We start from the raw sequence: 22,068 nt of genomic DNA, 5'->3' as shown, positions 1-22,068 counted from the left end.
TACATGTTAATATGGTGTGGAATTAGCATAGAATTCATATACTGCAGCTTAAACGGGTGGCATGTGGCAGTGGGTAGGACAAAAAAAGGGGGAAGACAATGGTAACAGAAGCTAACCTGAACCACCGGCAGTTGGGGACTTCTCATTTGGAGAATGTTGATGGTTATCCACGGCATTCGTAAATCCCGTTTGGCAGGCGCGGGGGCCTAGGGGTAACTGTTACAGGAACCAAATAGGGGTCCACTCGGTCGGTGAGTATCAGGTGTGGCTGGGTATGGTCAAAATATGACCAAGGAGGGAAACTGTTATGATGATATGCTCGGTGGTCATATTTTGGACCATTAGCTGTGTGTTGATCAGCTGTCGGGATTCTAACCTTGCTTGTAATTGTGTATTATTCAAACCTTGCTTACCTTGCTTTAAAATGTTGCTTTAAATGTTTCAGGCTACCAATGTTCCATGCACCCCACTGTTTTTGGACAGCACCCAGCTGTTTCTGTTTCTTGGAAACTAAGCCCTTATCGCCCTTCCTGTTGCTCTGTGGTGGTGTGCCCTTAGTGCGACCTTGGAGAGAACTGTGGAACTGTTCCTTCAGTGTATGCTGCCCACACATTCCTATTCTCAGTGATCACCAAAGCTTTGCCTTTGTTATCAGCAGGTGCTAGTGAAGGAGTGTAGGAAGCTTGGAAAGTTATTAGTTTGCAAGACTTGCATATCTGAGAGTTGTGTAGGTGGCTTGGAAACTGTGGTTGCATATCTGAGAATTGACTGATTCAACTTCCCCTAGGGCCCCGAGAGGGGGGAAAGAAGCCCACTGCCACATTTATTTCTTTTATTTCTTTGTTTCTTTATCCCTTAGCATACACTTTTAGTCCACACCCAGTTTTGCCTTTACACTTTTAGTCCACACCCAGTTTTGCTTTTGTGTGATTATATATGTGATGGTTTTGAAGCATATTCTCAATGTGATTCGGGGGAGCCTGACTGAAGGGTCACTGAGTCACATTCCGCATGCATGTGGTCTTCGGAAATAAAACGTGTAATTCGAGGATCCTCATCTGACTCTGTCATCTTACTCGGCCGAGTGGAGAGTCATAACATTTCCCATTGGGTGCTGCTCTCTCCACACCCTGACCTGTTTATCTTCTGACTTCAGGTAGCATGTTTTCAATGTGTGACACATGCTGATGAACAAGCCATAAATTAAATGGAAACTCACTCATTTTCTGATATGAGCACTCGCTGCCATTGTTGATTGAACTTGAGTAATGGAAATCTTTTCTCCTTCAGGAACGGAACATGGTAATCATGTGTAAGAAAAATTATTCACATTTTCTTCAAAAAAAAAAACGGAGGCGTGTGGGGGAAAAATTTATATTAATGTATTCTAAATTGTAACAAATGGAGTTTTAGAAATGTAACTATTATGCTGCAAGTTGAATTGGCTGTCCTTTCTGGCCAAGAGACTTTTTCCCTAAATGATAATAAATGTGTTGGTCTGGAGCAGAGTGACCGAGCTGATAACAAACGAACCTTTGCCAAGAAATGTACGAAGTGGCTTCTCGTCTAAAGGACACGTCTGCAGTCTGGGTGAATAGCTCCCACCACTCTCTCATGAAAGTATAAAATGCTTTGAAATGTAAAATTGTTTCAGTGCAAGTACCTGAGGAAGTATTAGAATCTCAGTGGCTTGTACTCCTTGGAACTGACCAAGTGCCAAGTTAGAATAAAACTCTCTGATGTAATGTGGACGTGAATTGAATCGGGTTGGTCTAACTGTTAACTAAAGTAAGAATAAATGAAATAGAACCAAAAAATATTGCAATCAATGGGGATTCTTAAGTTCATTGTATGAGGGTGAAAAGTGTATGGTGGATAATTAGAAAGTAAATTGTTTCACAAGGAAGGACTTGTGTGGACATCGGTTTTATCAGTGTCTATAGGATTTTATGCAGGATTTTATAACCAAATCGGACAAACGTTAAACTCTGCCTGAAGTCAAATAGGATTCCACAATCGGCCAGTTAGAATCCTTCAGGAGGACAACGATCACAACAAGGTGGGTTTAAAAAATCCACATCAGTACACACATAGTTTTACTGAGTTTCACCCATCACTCCAATATAGTACACACACCGTTTTAATGAGTATCACCTGACAATAGTACACACAGAGTTTTAATGAGTATCACCCATTACTCCAATATAGTACACACAGAGTTTCAATGAGTATCACCCGACTATAGTACACACATAGTTTTAATGAGTATGACCTATCACTCCAATATAGGACACACATAGTTTGAATGAGTATCACCCATGACTACAATATAGTACACATAGTTTTAATGAGTATCACCTGACTATAGTACACACATAGTTTTAATGAGTATCACCCGACTATAGTACACACATAGTTTTAATGAGTATGACCTATCACTCCAATATAAGACACATAGTTTGAATGAGTATCACCCATGACTACAATATAGTATACACATAGTTTTAATGAGTATCACCTGACTATAGTACACACATAGTTTTAATGAGTATCACCTGACTATAGTACACACATAGTTTTAATGAGTATCACCCATTACTCCAAGATAGTACACACATAGTTTTAATGAGTATCACCCATTACTCCAATATAGTACATACATAGTTTGAATGAGTATCACCTGACTATAGTACACACATAGTTTTGATGACTATCACCCATTACTCCAATATAGTACACAGAGTTTTAATGAGTTTCACCCATCACCCCAATATAGTACACATATAGTTTTAATGAGTATCACCCATCACTCCAATATAGTTCACACAAAGTTTTAATGAGTATCACCCATTACTCCAATATAGTACACACATAGTTTGAATGAGTATCACCTGACTATAGTACACACATAGTTTTGATGACTATCACCCATTACTCCAATATAGTACACACATAGTTTAAATGAGTATCACCTGACTATAGTACACACATAGTTTTGATGACTATCACCCATTACTCCAATATAATACACACATAGTTTTAATGAGTATCACCCATAACTCTAATATAGTACACACATAGTTTCAATGAGTATCACCCATCACTCTAATATAGTACACACATAGTTTCAATGAGTATCACCCATCACTCCAATATAGTACACACATCGTTTTAATGAGTATCACCCGACTATTCCACACACATAGTTTTCATGAGTATCACCAGACTATTGTACACAAAGAGTTTCCTCCGCGACCAAAGGTGAAGGAGGTTATGTTTTTACCCCTTTCTGTTTGTTACTTATGAAATCTAAAGATTTCGTAATTATAAGTATATTGATGATTTCCGTCATCTGTTTGTGTGTTTGTTTGTGTGTGTGTTTGTTTGTTTGTTGGCACGATAACTCGAGAAAGGAAGAAGCTTCCAATGTCAAATTACACCACATGATTCACGAGGGTGATGGCTAGTGCTGATTAGATTTTGGACAAAATCGGTCAAAGGTCAAGGTCACAGTGAGGACAAACATTCGATTTTTGATGGTTTGGTGCAGATTCATCGTAGAAACTTCTGGTTTGCATCGCTACCTTCTCCAGAGACAGCTTTTGTTAGACAAGGTCAGAGGTCAAGTTGACGATTTTGTAAGTACCAGTCTATGACTGCTTGTTACTTCGGAAATCTTTAGATTTCGTAAGTATATTGATGACTTTCGTCCTCTGTTTGTGTGTTTGTTTGTTTGTGTGTTTGTGTGTTTGTGTGTTTGTTTGTAGGCACAATAACTCCAGAACGTAAGAAGCTACCAATGTCAAATTACACCACGTGATTCAGGAGGGTGATGGCTAGCGCTGGTTAGATTTTGGTCAAAATCAGTCAAAGGTCAAGGTCACAGTGAGGTCAAACATAATTCCGTAAATTCATGTGGAGAAATGGAGTATTTTTGCTTCGGTCGACGTTACGAGTTCATTTTAACTTCGATTTTAATTTTGTCTTCGGTTTTTGCGATCGCTTAGGACGCTTAACACTAGGTTGTCGAAATTCTGCTAAAAATCGGATGTTTTGGAGACGTTTTAAGATTGTATAAAGAATATTTCACTCGCCGCGTCACGGCTCGTCACGTGGTGCAGCGCGCTCGATCAGAGGCGTCGTTGGGTAGCATAAAGGTTTTGCGTGTGCGTGCTGATGGTGTTTTCGATAAAGATGGTGTTTAAAAGTCATTTTTTATCCCAATAAAGGTTATCGTCACATGCCTGACTCGCTAAGCCGTCGGATTATGTAAAGATTGTTGGTGGATAGCCGAATATTATGGTTTTGTGACTTTGATAAAATAATATTAAATAATTGCGTGGATAAATGGAGATTTTTGCTTCGGTCGACGTTACGATTTTTGATGGTTTGGTACAGAATCATTGTAGAAACTTTTGGTTTGCATCGCTACCTTCTCTGGAGACAGCTTTTATTAGACAAGGTCAGAGGTCAAGTTGACAATTTCGTAAGTACCAGTCTATGACTGCTTGTTTTTCTGTTTGCTTGTGTACAGGATATCTCAAAAAGTTGTTGACGGATCTGGATGAAGTGTTGTGGGCAGGTTCTGTGTGTGACAAGGATTAAGTGATTACATTATGGTGAAGATCCGGATCCAGATCTGAAATTTTAAAAAGTGACTCTTCACCATTGAGAAATAGGGCTAAAAATGATCTATAGCACGATATCTCAAAAAGTTGTGGACGGATTCGGATCAATCTTGGTGTACAGGTTGTGTGTGTGACCTCGACGAATTGGTTCGATTTTGGTGAAGATCCAGATCCGGATCCGACTACTATAATCTTAGATGTGATTCTTCACCATTGAGAGGTCAGGCTAAAAATGATATATAGCACAATATCTCTAAAAGTTGTGAACGGATTCGGACCAAACTTGGTGGACAGGTTGCGAGTGTCGCAAGGATAAATTGGTTCGATTTTTGGTGAAGATCTGAATCTGGATCTGGATACGAGAATTATTTTTTAATTCTTAAAGTGATTCGTCACCTTTGAGAGATAGGGCCAAAAATGATATAGTACTGTATAGCATGATGTTTCAAAAATATATTGGGCCCGATATGTTCTTGTGGATCAGGCATTATGTGGCGGAGGAATGCGCTCCACCGAGTGTCCTTCTAGTTTTAATTGATATCACCCTACTATTAATAGTACACACATCTCTCTCTATACCAATTTTTTTTTCAGCCTAACAGCTCGTGGTGTCGTGATGTTTTAAGACATTGTGGACGAGTTATGGTAAAACAACGTGCATGAGTTGGGTCAGCGACAAGAACAACCTGATTGTTTGGTTCAGATCCCGATGCAAATGTAATCCACCCAGAGAGTTACAAAACAAAAACAGTTCAGCCTGGGGGAAGGTATGCGATCTCCCGAGTGCATAGTTTCATTTTTTAAATGCTCAGTGTCAAGATGGTCAGGTTCAAATCATTGTCATCCCCCACTCAGAACACATGCTTAAACCTCAAATTCAGTGTGTGTGTGTGTGTGTGTGTGTGTGTGTGTGTGTGTGTGTGTGTGTGTGTGTGTGTGTGTGTGTGTGTGTGTGTGTGTGTGTGTGTGTGTGTGTGTGTGTGTGTGTGTGTGTGTGTGTGTGTGTGTGTGTGTGTGTGTGTGTGTGTGTGTGTGTGTGTGTCCTTGTTGCTGTTCTTGTCCATCCCATTTTTCTTGCATCTCTTTACACTTCTCTTTCACCCTCTCCCTGTTGTGTCCCTCTATCCTGTTCTTGCTCTTCCAAACGCTGGGATTTGTTAAACAAAAGTTGAAAAAAAAAGTTTTTGAATATAAGATAATTAATGGGGATTTCTGCACAACCTCATCAGGTAGTGAAGAACAGTTCGTTTGAAGAACAGTTTTCTCTGATTGAGCGTCTCATGATGCTTTTCGGTGATTGGACAACGCACTTCCCCACGCCCACCCAGCGTGTACTTATCTCCGTTACCATGGTGTCACCGCCCATCGTAAACCTTGTTCATGACGTAATAAATAAATATGTACATCCGGAAATGCATTTCATTTCCTTCTGATTTTCCTGAAGCCGTCAGTTGCCGGTTTTGTTCATTTCCGAGCCTCGTGTGAATGTTTCGGTAAGTTTTCAAGTTTCTGAATGGTTCGTAATGTTTTTAAGTTTCATGAATGTTTCAGTAAGTTTTTAAGTTTATGAATGGTTCGTTAAGTTTTCAAGTTTTATGAATGTTTCGTTAAGTTTTTAAGTTTTATGAATTTTTCGTTAAGTTTTTAAGTTTTTGAATGTTTCGTTAAGTTTTTAAGTTTTATGAATGTTTCGTTAAGTTTTTAAGTTTTATGAATGTTTCGTTAAGTTTTTAAGTTTTATGAATGGCTCAGTAAGTTTTTACTGTTTTTTTCTTCATCTCTCAGAGCATTTATTTATTTATTTATTTATTTATTTATTTATTGTGTTCTTTAACTCTGACAATTTCGTCCCAAGTTCCGAAATTCACCTGCTCGAAGGTGACACCGAATGTTTTTTTTTTTTAAAAACACCTCTCACCCACTCAACCTTCTCGTGCTGGCAGCTGTGTTTCTGCCGTTCCGTTTAAATATCAGCTTCCAACACGTCAACGCACGATAAAGATGTGATCAGCTAATCTTTTCATTTTGATCTTTTCGTACACATTATTGGATACAAAGAAATCTGTAAAGATCGTTTTCTTTAACGGCCATAATTGTTCCCAAGTTGTTCCTTTTGGCCCAAGGCTTTCACGAGGCGGCTGGACAGGCCCGACGCTCAGCTAAGTGGAGGCAGTTTGGGCAGGAATTTGGAATTTGTTCATGGTGCCGGTGATATCTCACCGACTCTTTGCGAAGGACATCGTGGGATCTCTAACGTCCACCAACTAATGCTGGTAAAACGTGCCAACCAGTTTAACATCCATCCGAGGGACAGCACACAAATTGATGAATCACCCTGCCTGTGAAGCACCAGGATGGCAGTTTATAGGTGTGTTGGGACTCAAAGCCAGGGTAGACAGCTTAGAGGCGAAGGAGCATACCTCTCTTGGTCTGTCCAGGCCACCCAACCAGCCCATATGAAGAAATCGAGATACACTTGATAAATCCATTCAAAACTAGAAGGGCACTGATCGGTTTCATTGCTTTCATGGCAAGTGACTCACATTTTGTGGGTTTGACCCGTTTCCATTCTTTAAACCCGCGGACCCGTTTTAATGTCGTTAACACCCGTGATGGATTGAAAGTACGAACAATTTCAAAAACACAATGTTTCGTTTCCATTCCACTTTCATGGATTTACACACAGTGACAGATCTGGAGTGATCTCGATACGATATGCAAGGTACCACTCTCGTCTGACTCTATCGGCTGGGTGACGTCATGAGCTTTACCCAACCGACCAATTCTTTCAATCCTCATCCGTACGCATCATCACTTCCTCTCGTCTACCATTTGTCGTCACCCCGAATCAATCAGTAGGCCTATTTGCTTTCCAATTCGCTCTTTGACTTCTTACTGTGATATTTGTTGATACTTTTGAGTATTTTGAATGGTAGGATTTAATTCGGATTGTTTTCATTCGTATGCAGAGTGTCCACAAATTACCGTTCTAAATTCAACCCCCCCTCCCCCCCCAAAAATAGGAATGCCTGTCCTGAAGCTCACCTGATCAGAAGCAACAGTCACAACCCCCCCCCACCCCCTATAGACCTTCTTAGACCCTGAATTGTTTGATGCCATGAACAGACTTGGATACATCACTGGTGATGAAGGTTGTTGTCAAGTTTCATTGAAATTGTGTGTGTAATTTGGAGAAGACAGCAAATACCAATTATTTTTTGGAGGGGGGTGGAGGTCGAAAACCCTCCCAAAGAATCCTCTTCATCAGTGCTAATTTTTATGCAGTCGATAAACTTTGGTACATCACGAGTGATGAAGTTTGTCGTCAAGTTTCATCAAAATTGTATGTGCAGTTTCCGAGGAGAGAGCAAATACTAATTCTGGGGGGTCAAAACCCTCCCTTCGACACCTTTAATGAGCACAGATTTTGATGCGGTCGATATACTTTTGTACATCATGGTCGATAAAGGTTGTGGACAATTTTCATCAAAATTATCTGTAGTTTTGGAGAAAAAAGCAAATACCTCTTTTTTGGGGGGGGGGGGAGCGGGGAAACCTCTCCCCTCCCGTAGAACCCCTTTGACCCCAATCATTTTCAATGTCATGAACAAACTTTAGTACGTCACGGGTGGTGAGGATAGTGGTTAAGTTAAATCGGAATTGTGTGTGTAGCTTCTGAGAAAAGAGCAAATACCTCTTTTGGAGGGCAACGCCCCGTACCTTAAATTGTTTTAATGGTGTGAACAAACTTTGGTGCTTCACGGGTGTTGAAGGTTGTAGTCAACTTTCATCAGAATTGTATCTGTAGTTTTGAAGAAGAAAGCAAATAGATATTTTGATGGGCCCCCCTGTAAACTCCCTCTTTAGACCCCTTCAGACCCCAATTTTTTTTTTTTTTTTTTAATGCCTTGAACAAATCTTTGTACATCGTGGGTGATGAAGGTTGTGGTAAAGTTCCATTGAAATCCTATGTGTAGTTTCAGAGAAGAAGTTGCAAGTATTTGTGGACTGACGGATGGACGGACTGAGGATGCGCCATCCCATAAGGTCCCTGGAACTACGTTCCAGGTGAGCTAAAAACCATCCCTGGGAATGTTATTACAAAAAACTGCAGTTGGAAGTTATCTGGGGCTTAGTGTGACGATCCTGAAGAGAGCCCTCGGCACAAAACTTTGAGAACAAAAACCTTCACAGCTTGGTCCATGAATCGTCACCCCTTACCGAAATGAAGGTGGAAACTATGAGCTTGCTCTGAGAGGGCTCCATCCACATTCTGAAAGCCACATCTAGATACCAATCAACGACACACACACACACACATGGAGGTGGATACTGCAAGACCTGGTACATCTCTGTTTCACCTCCTGAAACCCACCCATCACATGTGGAGACAGCAGACAGCAACAGGAACTTGCATGTACACACACACACACACACACACACACACACACACACACACACACACACACACACACACACACACACACACACACACACACACACACACACACACACACACACACACACACAGGATACTTTGAGACCTGGGGCAGGAGCATTCAAAACCAACAATTCATACATGCAGTGACCTTTGCACCCCACCGGTCAGATCCGAATCTGTTTCCTACATGCTATGGTCCCCTCAACAGAGGGGGAAGGGTGGGGGATTAGGGGTAGGGTATAGAGAGATAGAGAGATAGAGAGATAGAGAGATAGAGAGATAGAGAGATATAGCGATATGGAGAGAAATGGGTCGTGGTCGGAAAGAGAGAGCGAGAGGGTTGGGAGGGAGAGGGGGGAGTCCGGCAGATGTGACGCCTCGTTTATCATCCATCCAAGAGATGGCACACACATTGATGAATCACCCTGCCTGTGAAACACCAGGATGACAGTTTATAGCTGGGTCAGGATTCAAATCCAGGCTACACAGAGTGAGCATACATACCTCTCAGCTTTCCTGCCATGATGTGGCGATTCCTTACTTCATAACTGAAAAGATTTTTTTTTCTCATTGTGATCATATAATTTATTTTGCTTTCCAACCTCTGGTATAGAACCATGGAATCGCAATTGGAACTTGAAGAACATGCCAAGTGGCTTCACCACGCAATGCACAAAATGGTTGAAGAAACTTTTTGAAAAGCGAAACATTTAATTTTTATTTATATTTATTCCTGCCGAAGTGACGGGTTGTATGATGAAAGAACAATCCTGTGACACATAAGACCATACCAAACATTAACCTTTCGACTGTCTCTTTCAACCTCATGGATTACATGTGGATTATCTGCTCCCATCCATCCATCCATCCATCCATTGAGATCATCTCTTTGCAGAGAGTTGGTACTACCTAAGCAGTCTCCTTGGCTATTGGGCACAATCCTGGACAGGTCGCCACTCCGACACAGGATACCAGCAAGCTGGCACTCATTTTGCTGACCTCAGAAGGACGACAGGCAGAGTCAACCTCACCTGGTATTAATTCAACAGCTGAGTGGGATGTGAACACAGGATCTTAGGATCCCAAGCCCACCACCCTAACCATGAAGCCAACACCAGGCATATCTGCTCCCCAGATGCAGCAATTGTATTTATTTAGGCACCCACATGTGTAAAATGTTGCTTCGTTGGAGAACATGACCCGGTTCAGGTACTCAGGGTTGTTGTCCAGACTGTGGAGCACATACGAAGCATACTTTCTCCTTTTGATATGATCATGCACTCTTAACTGCTGAACCAGTTGAAGTTTATATGGATAGAGCTGCAGCCGTATGCACACGATTTTATGCACAGTTTAACGTGGAATTTGCAGTTTGTGATTGGGACAACAGATGCACTTCCCTGGGCTTATGTGGAAGGCAGCATGTATGCATTCAACATCCTCCTCCGATGTTCTGGGCTTTCATCCACGATGCTGTTTTAGAACACTGCCAGTCTCCTCAAATTTCTTTATCCATGCATACAGGTCTCCTGGGGTCGGTGGTTCCTCGTCAAAACACAAATGGTGTGGTTACTGTCCAACTTTCAACATTCTCAAATTTACACGGAAAAAAAAATCTACAAGGCTTCAAACTTGTTTCATTTCACTGTGGACATCCTGTATGTGTACATGGGCAGTCGGCATATTTTTGCTTCAAACGTTTTTTGCCCTCACCAGAGGAGAGGGAATTGCATTTGGGTTCGTTTGTTTGCTTGTATAAGTATATTGATCAGTCGATTTTGTTGCTCTGTCTGTCTGTTTGTCGCCTTCAGGTCACAATTTCAAACCGATCTACATGAAACTTCACCACATGGTGGAGTTTGTCATGAGGAAGAAGCCTATTGTTTTTGAGGTCAAAAGGTCAACATATGCCAAAGGTCAACAACTTAGGTGGGATTTCTAAAATCCTCAATTTTCATCCGATTGACTTTAAATTTGAAGAGGATTGATATTTCCGGTCATTGAATTCAACCAGCCAATTATTGTTGAGGTCAACATCGACCAAAAGGTCAACATAGGCCCAAGGTCAACAAGTCAGGAGATATTTCTAAAATCCTCAATTTTCATCTCTGACTTGAAGTTTGAAAAAGGATTTGCCTATCAGGTGAATTAATTCAACCACCAATTATTTTTGAGGTCAACATCAGCCAAAAGGACAACATTGGCCAAATTTCTAAAATTGTCAATTTTTATCCGATTCACTTGAAATTTGAAAAGGAGTTGCATATTTGGTCATTGAATTCAACCACCAATTATTTTTGAGGTCAAATTTGTTTTACGGATTTTGTAAGTATCGTGCTCTGCGCGACGTCTTCTTCTTGTTTGTTTGTTTGTCCACACAAAACTTAAGTATGTATGAATTACATTGGACCCTTCGGGACCCAAAGACCCTTAAATACCCATAAAAACCATTACAACCTCAAGACAATAAAGACCACAAAGACTCAGATGTCCTTAAAGACCCCGATGACCCAAGAGATCCAGAATATCCGAAATACTGTGAGGACCCCAGAGGACCCAATCGACCCCAAAAGACTTGCAAGACACTTTGGAACCCCAAGACGAGCTCTAATTTGCAATCAACAACCTTTAAATTAGTACATCCTTCCATTTATTTGCCACACAAAATACAACATACAAAACAAGTCTTGGCAAGGGTCTGCAAACTCTGATTGCTCTTTCTTGTTCGCTTACCTGGAATGTAGTTTCAGGGAGCTTATGGGATGGCACGTCGTCAGTCTGTCCTCAAATACTTGCAACTTCTTCTCAGAAACTATGCATACGATTTTGATGAAACTTTACCACAGCCTTCATCACCTGTATGTACCAAACTTGGTTTATGGCATTAAAAAAATCAGGCGCTAAGGGAGTATGTGGGAGTTGTCCCTAAAATGGGTATTTGCTTTCTTCTCAGAAAGTGCACTTGCAATTCTGATGAAACTGGACCATAACCTTCACCTCCCATGATGTACCAAATTTTGTTCACAGCATTAAAAAAAAAATCTGGGTCTGAAGGGGGGTCGATGGAGGTAATTTACGGGGGGGGGGTTCCCCTTTAACACTCATGACGAACCAAAGTTTGTTCACGACATTAAAAATATCGGGGTCTTTAAAGAGGGGGGCTGGGGGCTAAAACATGTATTTGCTTTCTTCTCCGAAATTACATCCAATTTCATTGAAACTTGACCACAAACTTCAGTACGCTTGATCTACCAAAGATTATTCATGACATTCCCTCAGATGTACCTTCAATTCCTGTTTTTCTCACCTCTCCTCTCACCATACTTACCTCTCCCCTTCCCCATACTCACACCTAATCAGTGGCCACTTTTCTAATATCCTTCACTTGAAATTACATTTTGAAAATTAATTACTCATCATACACTACAGCCTCCGTTCTCATTCTGTATCTATCTTATTGTGGAAATGGCTTCTTGGGATTAATATTTCAAAGCTTGGAAATAGTTATTCCCACATTGAGTGAGGTACATGTATCAGCAAAAGAGTGAGGGAATTTAATTGTGATAAAGGATGATGCATCGATATTTGAATGGAAAGCTGTAGTCCTTTGTCCCTTATGTTTGTTTCAAAAACCGCTTCCCTTTGAAACCCTTTTTCTTGTTCTTTCCTTTGGAATATGTTTTATATGTGCTTTGTGAATCCAGCCTTGCGACATCTCATCTCTTTCTCTCTCTCTCTCTCCTGGTCGAAGAGGCCTTTGGTTTTCAGCAAAATACCAGCCACACTTAAGCACAGCCGGAGAGGCACCAGCGGGGTATTCATGCCACACCAGCACCAAAACATGTGGGATGAGTCAAGAGGCTTAGGGGAGAGATTCCCTTAAGATGTATGATCAAGCCACTAATCAGTGTGGGGCAGAGAGGGCGGGGCAACGTCACAAGGCGGAGTGTCAAAGACGTCAATAACACCCATGTACAATGGTGAGGAGGGTCAGTTTGTTCAGGTGGTCATCTTCTGAGAAGTTGCTGTGTTCCAGTTTGATGCAAGTTCCAGTACGTGCTGCATGGAAAGCTGGGTACTGGGTATATGGCAAGCTGGGTACCAAGCTGCACAGAAAGCTAGGTACCAAGCTTGGTACTGGCGCAATTGTTTGTCACCTCTTGCCTGAATACAGAGGGCAGGCTGCACGTTGGTGCTACACATGCGTGACTCCGCAGAACGGACTGAGAGACAGGGTTGCACAGAAAGAACCTCACTGTGCCTGCACCTGATTTTTTTTTTCCCCATCTCATATCTCTCTCCTGGTCCATCTCATGTGATGTGTTTGTGGGCCCGTTAAGGCAGCAGTTTTTTGGGGGCCTTCCATCCATATGAGGACCTGGGGGCACATATTTCTGACATTTTTGTTTTCTGACAGAAATAAGTTTTGATGTAAAATGTTTGTGTGTTTCCTGTTCACCCTACCCTCATTGAATACATGCATGAATGAACTGTGTCTCATTTGACTTTCTTGAGTCACCACGATCATAAAACCATTTGGTTAATATATTCCACAATGGCCAGATTTGGTGGGATGATAAGCATCTGAGACAAAACTTCTCCCACACCGAGTGTGACAAACCACTCTACATTGCCACTTTGAGTGTCTTGGTGGGAGAACGAAATTGGCGTGTCACTCGATTGACCTCAGACTAACCAAATTGACTAACACTCGGTAAAGGTGCAAATAGGCCCTCGATCCGGCTTGGTGAATCTTGGCCGAATGGCCGATATGACCGCCGTAACAATACTTAGGTGCCCCATCAGCTTTTGAACATGATATTTCAACAACATACCCATTATTTAACTGCTTTGAGCTGTCAGCTGGTTTGACACATAAGATTCCCATTCTGAATCTTAATAAATGAAAGATTGGGTGATTTACAATGTGTCTTCCTAGAGTTATTCCTTTACACCATTGGAATACTCATTTGTGACCATTTGTTTGGAGGTATGATGATAGGTAAATACTAAACCTCTCTTTTTCTGTTCTCTTTTAGAACCTGAACTCCAAGAAGATTCTGAACATTCTGGAACCCAATGTCATTCATGTGTATAAAAACCAGTCATTCATGTCTGAAATTTCTGCAGTGATATTACGTTCCACCATGAATAGCAGGAACATCTTTTGGATTCCAAAAACGACAACGCTCATGTTTTGCTTTGGTCTGTTGGCACTGGCATCTGTGACACTTGCGCTACATCAATGGCGATTCTTTGATTTTGTGAAACTATCCAACATTCCAATTATCCATCAAAATCGATTCTCATTTTTGAAGAATTTTTACTCTCCAGATGATGAGTCAGAGCAGTCTCTGTTTCAGCATGACTACCTCATTAATGAGAAAGAAAAGTGCAAAAACGAAGAACCCTTTTTGGTTTTGCTCGTGATTTCGAGAAACCAAGAAAAGGAAGTTCGGAATGTCATTCGGAAGACTTGGGGCGGCGTTCACAAGGTCCAGGTTAACATTTCAGGCAATGCATTTGAGGTAAACATCACGCGTGTATTCTTGCTTGGAAGATTAAGCAGCCAAGTGCAGGAGGAAATTGAAAAGGAAAGTAAGGAATACCAAGATATTGTGCAACAGGATTTTTTGGACACATATAGGAACCTGACACTTAAAACAATGATGGGTCTACAGTGGGTGGTTGACTTCTGTCCACAGGCAAGGTGAGGGTCCATTTTTCTGTTACTCAAATTTTATATTCTGTCAATCTGTTACTTGCTGCTGCTGTAACGATAGATGGTGTCAACCAGCAAGAAACACTGTAATAAGATATATCCTGTAGCAGTGTTTCTCAACCGGGGTTCCGCAAGAGGTTGCTAGGGGTTCCGCGAGAAACAGTAATAAATAGGCTAATGTATTTTTGAGAAGTTTTTGTTTGATTTAATGTTCGTAATTTTACTATACACGTACGGCATATTGTTGGAAACTCCTTGGTTATTATAATAGAGGCTTCAACCTCTTATATTATTTACAATTATAACAACCATAGGGAATGTATTTAACGATGTCGAAATGGCACCAGTGTGAAAGCACCCTCACTGGTTAGTGGATGTCCTGTACGCGGCAGATTTGTGTGTCATTGAGTGACTGACTCAAGTATGGGACGCATGCATGGTGTCCATCTATTGGTTCACGAAAAAATATTTTCACGAAAAATATAAGTGACCACTATATTCGTTGTTGTTGTGTGTGTGTCTGTCTGTATGTCTGTCCGGAGCGTAGTTCCGTGTGGTTTGATCCGATCCTGATGAAATTTTGGTGGTAGGTTTATATCATGATCGAGTTGTGTTTTCCTGAAAATGGGCGTGGTCCACCCAGAAAAAACGTGTGTTTTTAGGAGGTAGCCGATTTCAATTTGCATCTTCTCCTAGGGGATTTGTCGAATCTGACAGGGGTTTTGGTATTTGGTTAGCCCAATGGCACCTGCATAGCCCCATGGAGCTCGATTTTTCATTTTCATCCCAAGGTCAAGGTCACAAGGTCACAAGGTCACGAAGTTAGAAAATTGCGATTTTGACATAAAAAAATTTCTTCTCCGAGGGGATTGTCGAATCTGGCTGGGGTTTCGGTATTTGGTTAGCCCAATGGCACCTGCATAGCCCCACAGAGCTCGATTTTTCATTTTCGTCCCAAGGTCAAGGCCACAAGCTCACAAACTAAGAAAATTGCGAATTGTCTTTTTAGGGGTAGCCAATTTCAATTTGCATCTTCTCCTCGGGGGTTTGTCGAATATGACAGGAGTTTCAGTATTTGGTTAGCCCAATGGCACCTGCATAGCCCCACAGAGCTCAATTTTTCATTTTTGTCACAAGGTCACGAACTTAGAAAATTGCGATTTTGACATAAAAATCCATCTTCTCCAATAGGGTTGTCGAATCTGGCAGGGGTTTTGGTATTTGGTTAGCCCAATGGCACCTGCATAGCCCCACGGAGCTCGATTTTTCATTTTAGTCCCAAGGTCAAGGTCATGAACTTAGAAAATTTCGAATTTTGACATAAAAATCAGATGACCGCCCAAACTTTGAAAGCGAGGATGACAATATTTTTTTATGCATAATGTTGAGGTCATTCCCCACCTAAAGTCTTGAAACCATTTTTCTCTATCTCGAACACCTTGCCCGTGGCGCCCCCTTCAAGTTTGTTTTTATGCTGATTTCATCAAAGTTTTCATAATCCGAGGAGTGCGAAATGCCATATAGCGTATATGACGTTATATTGTTCCTGGAATGTTCCAGAGGAAGTTTTTCACCAAAGGTCATAATCCTTGACCTTTGACTTTTAAAGTTCATAAAGGTCAAATTTTCAAAGTTGTGGGAATCGAACCGGGTTTTCGACCTTCTTCGACGAACTAACTCCATTAAGTTAATGCACGTATCCCGTTTCCTTATTTTAATGTCCACAACATTGTATTGTGACCTTTAAAGGTTATGCAAAGGTCAAATTTTTAAAATTGTTGAACGAAGCCGGGTTTTGGACATTTTGCAGCTAATAAACTGTCACTCGTACCACATCATGTTGATCATTTTTATAACTTGGTCAAACATTATCACATTGTCTCTCATCCTTGACTTCTGAAATGATCTACATCGTCGTCTTCACAGTTGTCTTCTCTGTGCTTCCGAGCGCGAAGTCTCTCTCTCTCTCTCTCTCTCTCTCTCTCTCTCTCTCTCTCTCTCTGTCTCTCTCTCTCTCTCTCTCTCTCTCTCTCTCTGTCTCTCTGTCTCTGTCTCTCTGTCTCTGTCTCTCTGTCTCTGTCTCTCTGTCTCTGTCTCTCTGTCTCTGTCTCTCTGTCTCTGTCTGTCTCTCTGTCTCTCTGTGTGTGTGTGTGTGTGTGTGTGTGTGTGTGTGTGTGTGTGTGTGTGTGTGTGTGTGTGTTCTTCTGTTTACTTTATTGCTTCAGCTTTATTTGTTTAAGTTTTGTTTATCAAGTTACATGATGTGTGTTTTTTTAATTGTCAAACAGAATCGGGGTTCCTTAAGCCCGGTATCCGGAAAAAAAAATTATATTTACCACGTGAACTTCGATAAAAATATAAAAGAGCTAGATATTAATAATGATATATATATATATATATATATATATATATAATAATTTTTATGCAGGAGTTCACCTGAGACATGAAAACTTTTTCAAGGGTTCCACAAGGGTAAAAAGGTTGAGAAACGCTGTCCTGTAGAGTAGAGCAGGATCTGATTTTTTATCTGGCACAAAGTCAGAAAAGCTGATGTCGTTTGAATTGTAATTGTCCAGGCTCCCTCTCTGGTTCTTCTTGTGTTGACCCCCAGCAGCAGAAGGATGGTGTGTGGCAAACACATCTTGTTTGTCAGAATCCACATGGATATATCCATTGTGGCACGTAGTTCCTGGTCCTACAACATTAATGGGGTCTTTTACCTGATATGTCTCAAGGCACATGGCCAACTCTCAAAGAATGGGGAATCGACTATGTGCTGATGATAACCACATAGCCAGAGACCACATTTACAGATGATGCTCCAGAATTGTCACAACTAAAAAAGGTCTTGGTTGTTGATGTGTCCCACAAAGCAATTGCAAATCATACGATCCTAATTGAGAGTGATGCTTGTGTGGATTCCCATTATCCTTTATATATGCATCATTTTTAGAATCTAGTAATGGAACATCAGGAATGGTTTTAAGTTATTGCCAAATTTTCACCCCTCTATCTCAATTAAAATTGTGTGTGTTGTTCTGATAACGTGGTAACATTCCGTTGGTTCACAATCCAATCCTGTAGGAGATGCATCTGCATTGGCAAGAAAAAGGTGGTGTATATAAGGGAGAATGAATATTTTTTGTGAACGAGCCTGGTCAATTGCGAATCAGGAATATAAATGTAACCATTCTCTGTGGTATGGTCGTTCGTGCATCCACTCTGAGTCTGGTAGGTTGGCAGTTGGATTTCTGTCCTGGCAGGGTTACACCAAAGTCTTTTAAAATATTTTGACCCTAACACGTGTCACTTATTTGTGTGGTGTGATGCTCATCATTTAGTAGATAGCACAGGGATAAACAAAGTGTGTTGGCATCCCATCAAGGAGGAGAGGGAAGGTTTCTCCTCAAGAATGCTTCACTGACGGCCTAGAGAAAATTTGCACTCTCAGCTATCCTACGAACCCTGACAGAAATAGGGAAGTTTTCAATAGTGTGTGAAAAATTATACAATTCGGATATCTCGGCGGTACAGAGGGGTTCCTGAGAAGATTTTTTTAGTTTTGCAAATGTTCTGCTTGATGCACTGATAAATAAATAATCGATTAATATCTGTACTGATGATGACAACAAGAATTATGGCATTTGTCTCTTGTTGACCACCCCTCTCCACCCTTTTAATCCTCCTCCCTCCAACACAGTTACGCCCTCAAAGTCGACAGTGACATGTTTTTAAACCCAGAAAACCTTGTGGAAATTGTCCTTCGACCAGATCTCCCTCTTCGTTCGGAGTATTTAACGGGTTTCTACATGGAAGGTTACAGTCCTATCCGCAACGTCAACAGCAAGTGGTATGTTTCGGAAGATGTATATCCTTCAAACAGGTACCCACCATTCTGCTCTGGAACAACGTATGTTTTTTCAACAGACCTTGCCTCAAAGATTTTACAAGTCGCTCCAAATGTCTCATACATTGAACTTGAAGACGTTTTCATGGGTCTGTGCCTTAACAAAATGGGTATAAAACCACATTGGCCTCCAAAGCAAGGACTTTTCCACAGTTACTTTGTTCAATATACGCCCTGTGTTTACAGACGGATTATCACATCTCATGGTGTCTCACCTAGTCAGCTGTTGTTGTTTTGGGAAGGTGTAAGGAGAAGCTTAGGGGAACAATGTTAGTCATTTTAGGTTTAGTCGGATCGGTTCCACCAGGATGTTTCATGATAGAACCTGCTATATTTAGGGGTGACTTAAGGGGATTTCAAAATAATAATACAATGAGTGAAATACTTGTGTTTTAATTGTTTCTTAATCTTCCGAATGGTGCATTAATGATATTCTCCAGAAGTTTTTCAAAGAGCTCACTGAAGAGAAGAAATGAGATGGATGGTTCAATTGAACACACAGCAGCAAGAACACACAGCAGATGCAACCAAGCAGTCAGTGCAATTTTTGAACATTGCATCACTTCTCGCTGTTTAGGCAACTTCCTTCTCCCAACTTAAACCCTCCAGACTTTGATCTGTGTGGAAAATTCAAAACTACGGTCTATGCAAACAATGACCATGCGATAGAAGAGCTGAAGGCTAAAATTTCAGAGGCTATCTAAGTTATTCAGGCTGAAGAACTGCGTTGAGTGTTTCGAAACACATGTAGATACATCCACCATTGCCTACAAAGAAACGGGTCGCACTTTGAGCAATACAGGACTTTTGAAATGATGTATGAACACAAATGAGGACTTTTGTGCATGCTCTGTGTGTGTTTTCAGTGACTTGCTTTCTGCTATCATAGGCACTTTTAACCTCCAGTGGCGATGACTAGATTTGTTTGTCAAATCGTCTATTAACATAATTTTTAGCATTTAAACAAAAGATTGACAATTTTGAAATCGTTCACCATAATTCTTGTGTTCCTGGATGCAAATCGAACTGATGGAAAATTTGAGAAATATCCGTGGATGAGACTTGTCGATTTTCTCCCATTTAGTACAATTTCTCTTGTGGACCTGGAACCAAACAAACAATATATTTATAACAGCCCTCGCATCTCCAACTCCCACTCCCATCCCCTCTCCACACAACATAAATAGTAGGTGTCAAAATTTATGAAACAAAAGATTTTAAACTTACCCTGTGCATTCGGAAGCCCCAGATATGACCAAGGCATTGCTGATAAGAAGCATCCAAACTAGATCCATTTTACCGAACAATCCTACGTCATGCACAATATATTTTACCATGTCCAATGGCCGCTGTTTCTTGGGGTTTCTCTGCATGTACACAAAAAATTCTGGGTTGGATTACGTTATTAGAAAATTTCCATATTGCAATACATTTGCTGCAACTGTTAAAATAATTTTCGAAATCAAATCTTCTCTTATCTCTATGTTTGTTGTATTTGAGTTTAAACAATTTTCTCTGAAAGATTTATCTTTTTGTGCAAGAGGTGTTAAGTTTCCACTGTACTTTCTTTTGAAACATTCTCTTCAATGTAGTTGTCTTTTGTGGAGTTTGATGATATCATGGTAACCTTTAAGATCTTTAATCTTGTCTTTCTTTTGAGACTGTATATATTTTGGCTTGGTGTCATGTCAAAGGCAACAAAACTATGCAATGTGTTTTTGTAGTTTTATTCCATCAAAATTTTAATTGAATGCTAAATGCAAGTACAGTAGTGGTATCTCTACACAAGGTCTGCAAGGATAAAACTTGAAGGAATTATTTACGTTTCGATATCTGATCGTGTTTTTTTTCTGTTTTTGGCATACACTGTCCAACCATGCTTACATGCTTGCTCTTCATGAGTTTTCAAATGCATTTGATAAGTTTTGTTTGTATTTTGTCACTGCTCTGTAACTTTGATAACTAGCAAAGAACCCGTCCTTACGAACAGGATAATTCCCACAGAATTACCGATGGGTTAATTTCCACAGAATACAGATGGGTTAATTTTCCCCAAACTGGCAACTTTTAGTGTGATTGTAATTCCCCTTCCTCCCAAGAATGGTGCAATGCCATACATATTTACAGAGAGAGAATTGGGGTCCTCTCCACCCTGAACCCCAGGGACTATTCTCTTTTTTTATATCAAGTTTGGCATGGATGTACCTTCGTCCAATCCACCAAACCCACTTTTTACTTTTTCGATTTAGACCCTGGTTCTGATTTTAAAAGCCCAAAGATGAACTTAAAAATGAACACAAATATGTTTCGACACAGCGCATATAGTGATGCATGGAGCCATTCTGGATTTGAGTCGTTTTTGGAATTTTACAGGGAGGATCGGAAAATCAAATCAACAGTCAAATTTGGGAGGAAATTAATGGCCGGACCTGCATTCATATTTAAACGAATCCAGCAAGGACGGCACAAACATACCTTACCACAGGCTCTTCAGATAAAAGCAGGCAGACATTGGTTTGGTGTCTTCATTTCTTAATTTTCCAAAGGTTTACATGTTCATATATATGAATGTATATATTGTTGCGAATTCGCGCCCGCCGGCATGCGAGCGGCCACGTAACTCGAATCGCGGCACGTCGCCCACCGGACGGACAATTCCGTCGTGACCCTCTCGGACTAACGCCGCCGACTAGTCACGGGTGGGCCTTTCGGCCTCACCACGATCGTGCCAATCGGCCCCCCGCGTGGGATAGGGTTGTTCGCCAAATTCGACCTATCTAAGTACCCACACGGAGGGTAGACCGGGCGATCGCACCTCGCCGCAGGTCGACTTCGGACACGGGCCACTTTAAGCGACCCATTCCATACTATCGGGATAACCGAGCGGTGTTATCGTCAACCTCGACGGTTCCGATTAATTATCGGGCGTATTTAGCCCACTACCAACCCTTTACGTGAAGTAAGATGGAGATTCAATTAAAGAAAAGATGAAGCGAAATGGGAAAAACAGTTCAACATAAGGCACATTTATTCCGCGGCAAACGGAAAGCACACATATACAATTACAACAATTATGCACCAAGAGAAAATGTAAAAGAAACACAACAATTATGCAACAAAAGAAACACAATGCAGATCTACTACCGACTACGCGAGCACACGGCAACACTTACACAGTTTTACTTTACAGACGGCGCCGACAACACATATACTCAAAATCAAAAGAAAAGGGCCACCCTCGAAGACAAGGGGGCAGACGTGGTCTGTGGGCGCGAGACCGCGTGGAGCCTACCTGTCTTGTGATGAGCCGCAAATGCCGTGGCGGTGCCCCGACTCCGCGCTCCTCCGCGGGTTTCATTGACACTGCTTG

At 41.1% G+C, this 22,068-nt stretch overlaps 1 protein-coding gene across 3 annotated transcripts; it reads left to right on the top strand.

The window, feature by feature from the left end:
- Window positions 1-6,013: 6,013 nt before the first annotated feature.
- On the top strand, window positions 6,014-21,132 carry LOC147024711 (beta-1,3-galactosyltransferase 2-like). 3 transcript variants are annotated; one of them, XM_085884889.1, is made up of 4 exons: window positions 6,054-6,121; window positions 10,881-10,998; window positions 14,109-14,779; window positions 18,492-21,132. In XM_085884889.1, the coding sequence occupies exons 3-4, from the start codon at window positions 14,181-14,183 to the stop codon at window positions 18,970-18,972; spliced, it is 1,080 nt and encodes a 359-aa protein (XP_085741015.1). In that variant the 5' UTR covers window positions 6,054-6,121; window positions 10,881-10,998; window positions 14,109-14,180; the 3' UTR covers window positions 18,973-21,132. The 3 variants fall into 3 exon arrangements, with proteins under 3 accessions (XP_085741014.1, XP_085741015.1, XP_085741013.1); XM_085884888.1 differs by lacking the exon at window positions 10,881-10,998 and having other exon boundaries at window positions 6,014-6,121; XM_085884887.1 differs by lacking the exons at window positions 6,054-6,121; window positions 10,881-10,998 and adding an exon at window positions 6,776-6,901.
- Window positions 21,133-22,068: the final 936 nt, after the last annotated feature.

The sequence above is a fragment of the Eptatretus burgeri genome, chromosome 6 (genome assembly GCF_056783735.1).
Source record: "Eptatretus burgeri isolate ZD-2024b chromosome 6, Ebu_testis_v1, whole genome shotgun sequence".
NCBI lineage: Eukaryota > Metazoa > Chordata > Myxini > Myxiniformes > Myxinidae > Eptatretus > Eptatretus burgeri.
Note: the sequence above shows the minus strand (reverse complement) of the source record. Positions and strands in the feature narration are given on the sequence as shown.

Bases quoted from the DNA above. Each gene is read 5' to 3' on its own strand.
- LOC147024711 (XM_085884887.1), top strand. The intron at 14,780-18,491 runs GTGAGGGTCCAT...CCTCCAACACAG, and splicing joins GACTTCTGTCCACAGGCAAG to TTACGCCCTCAAAGTCGACA.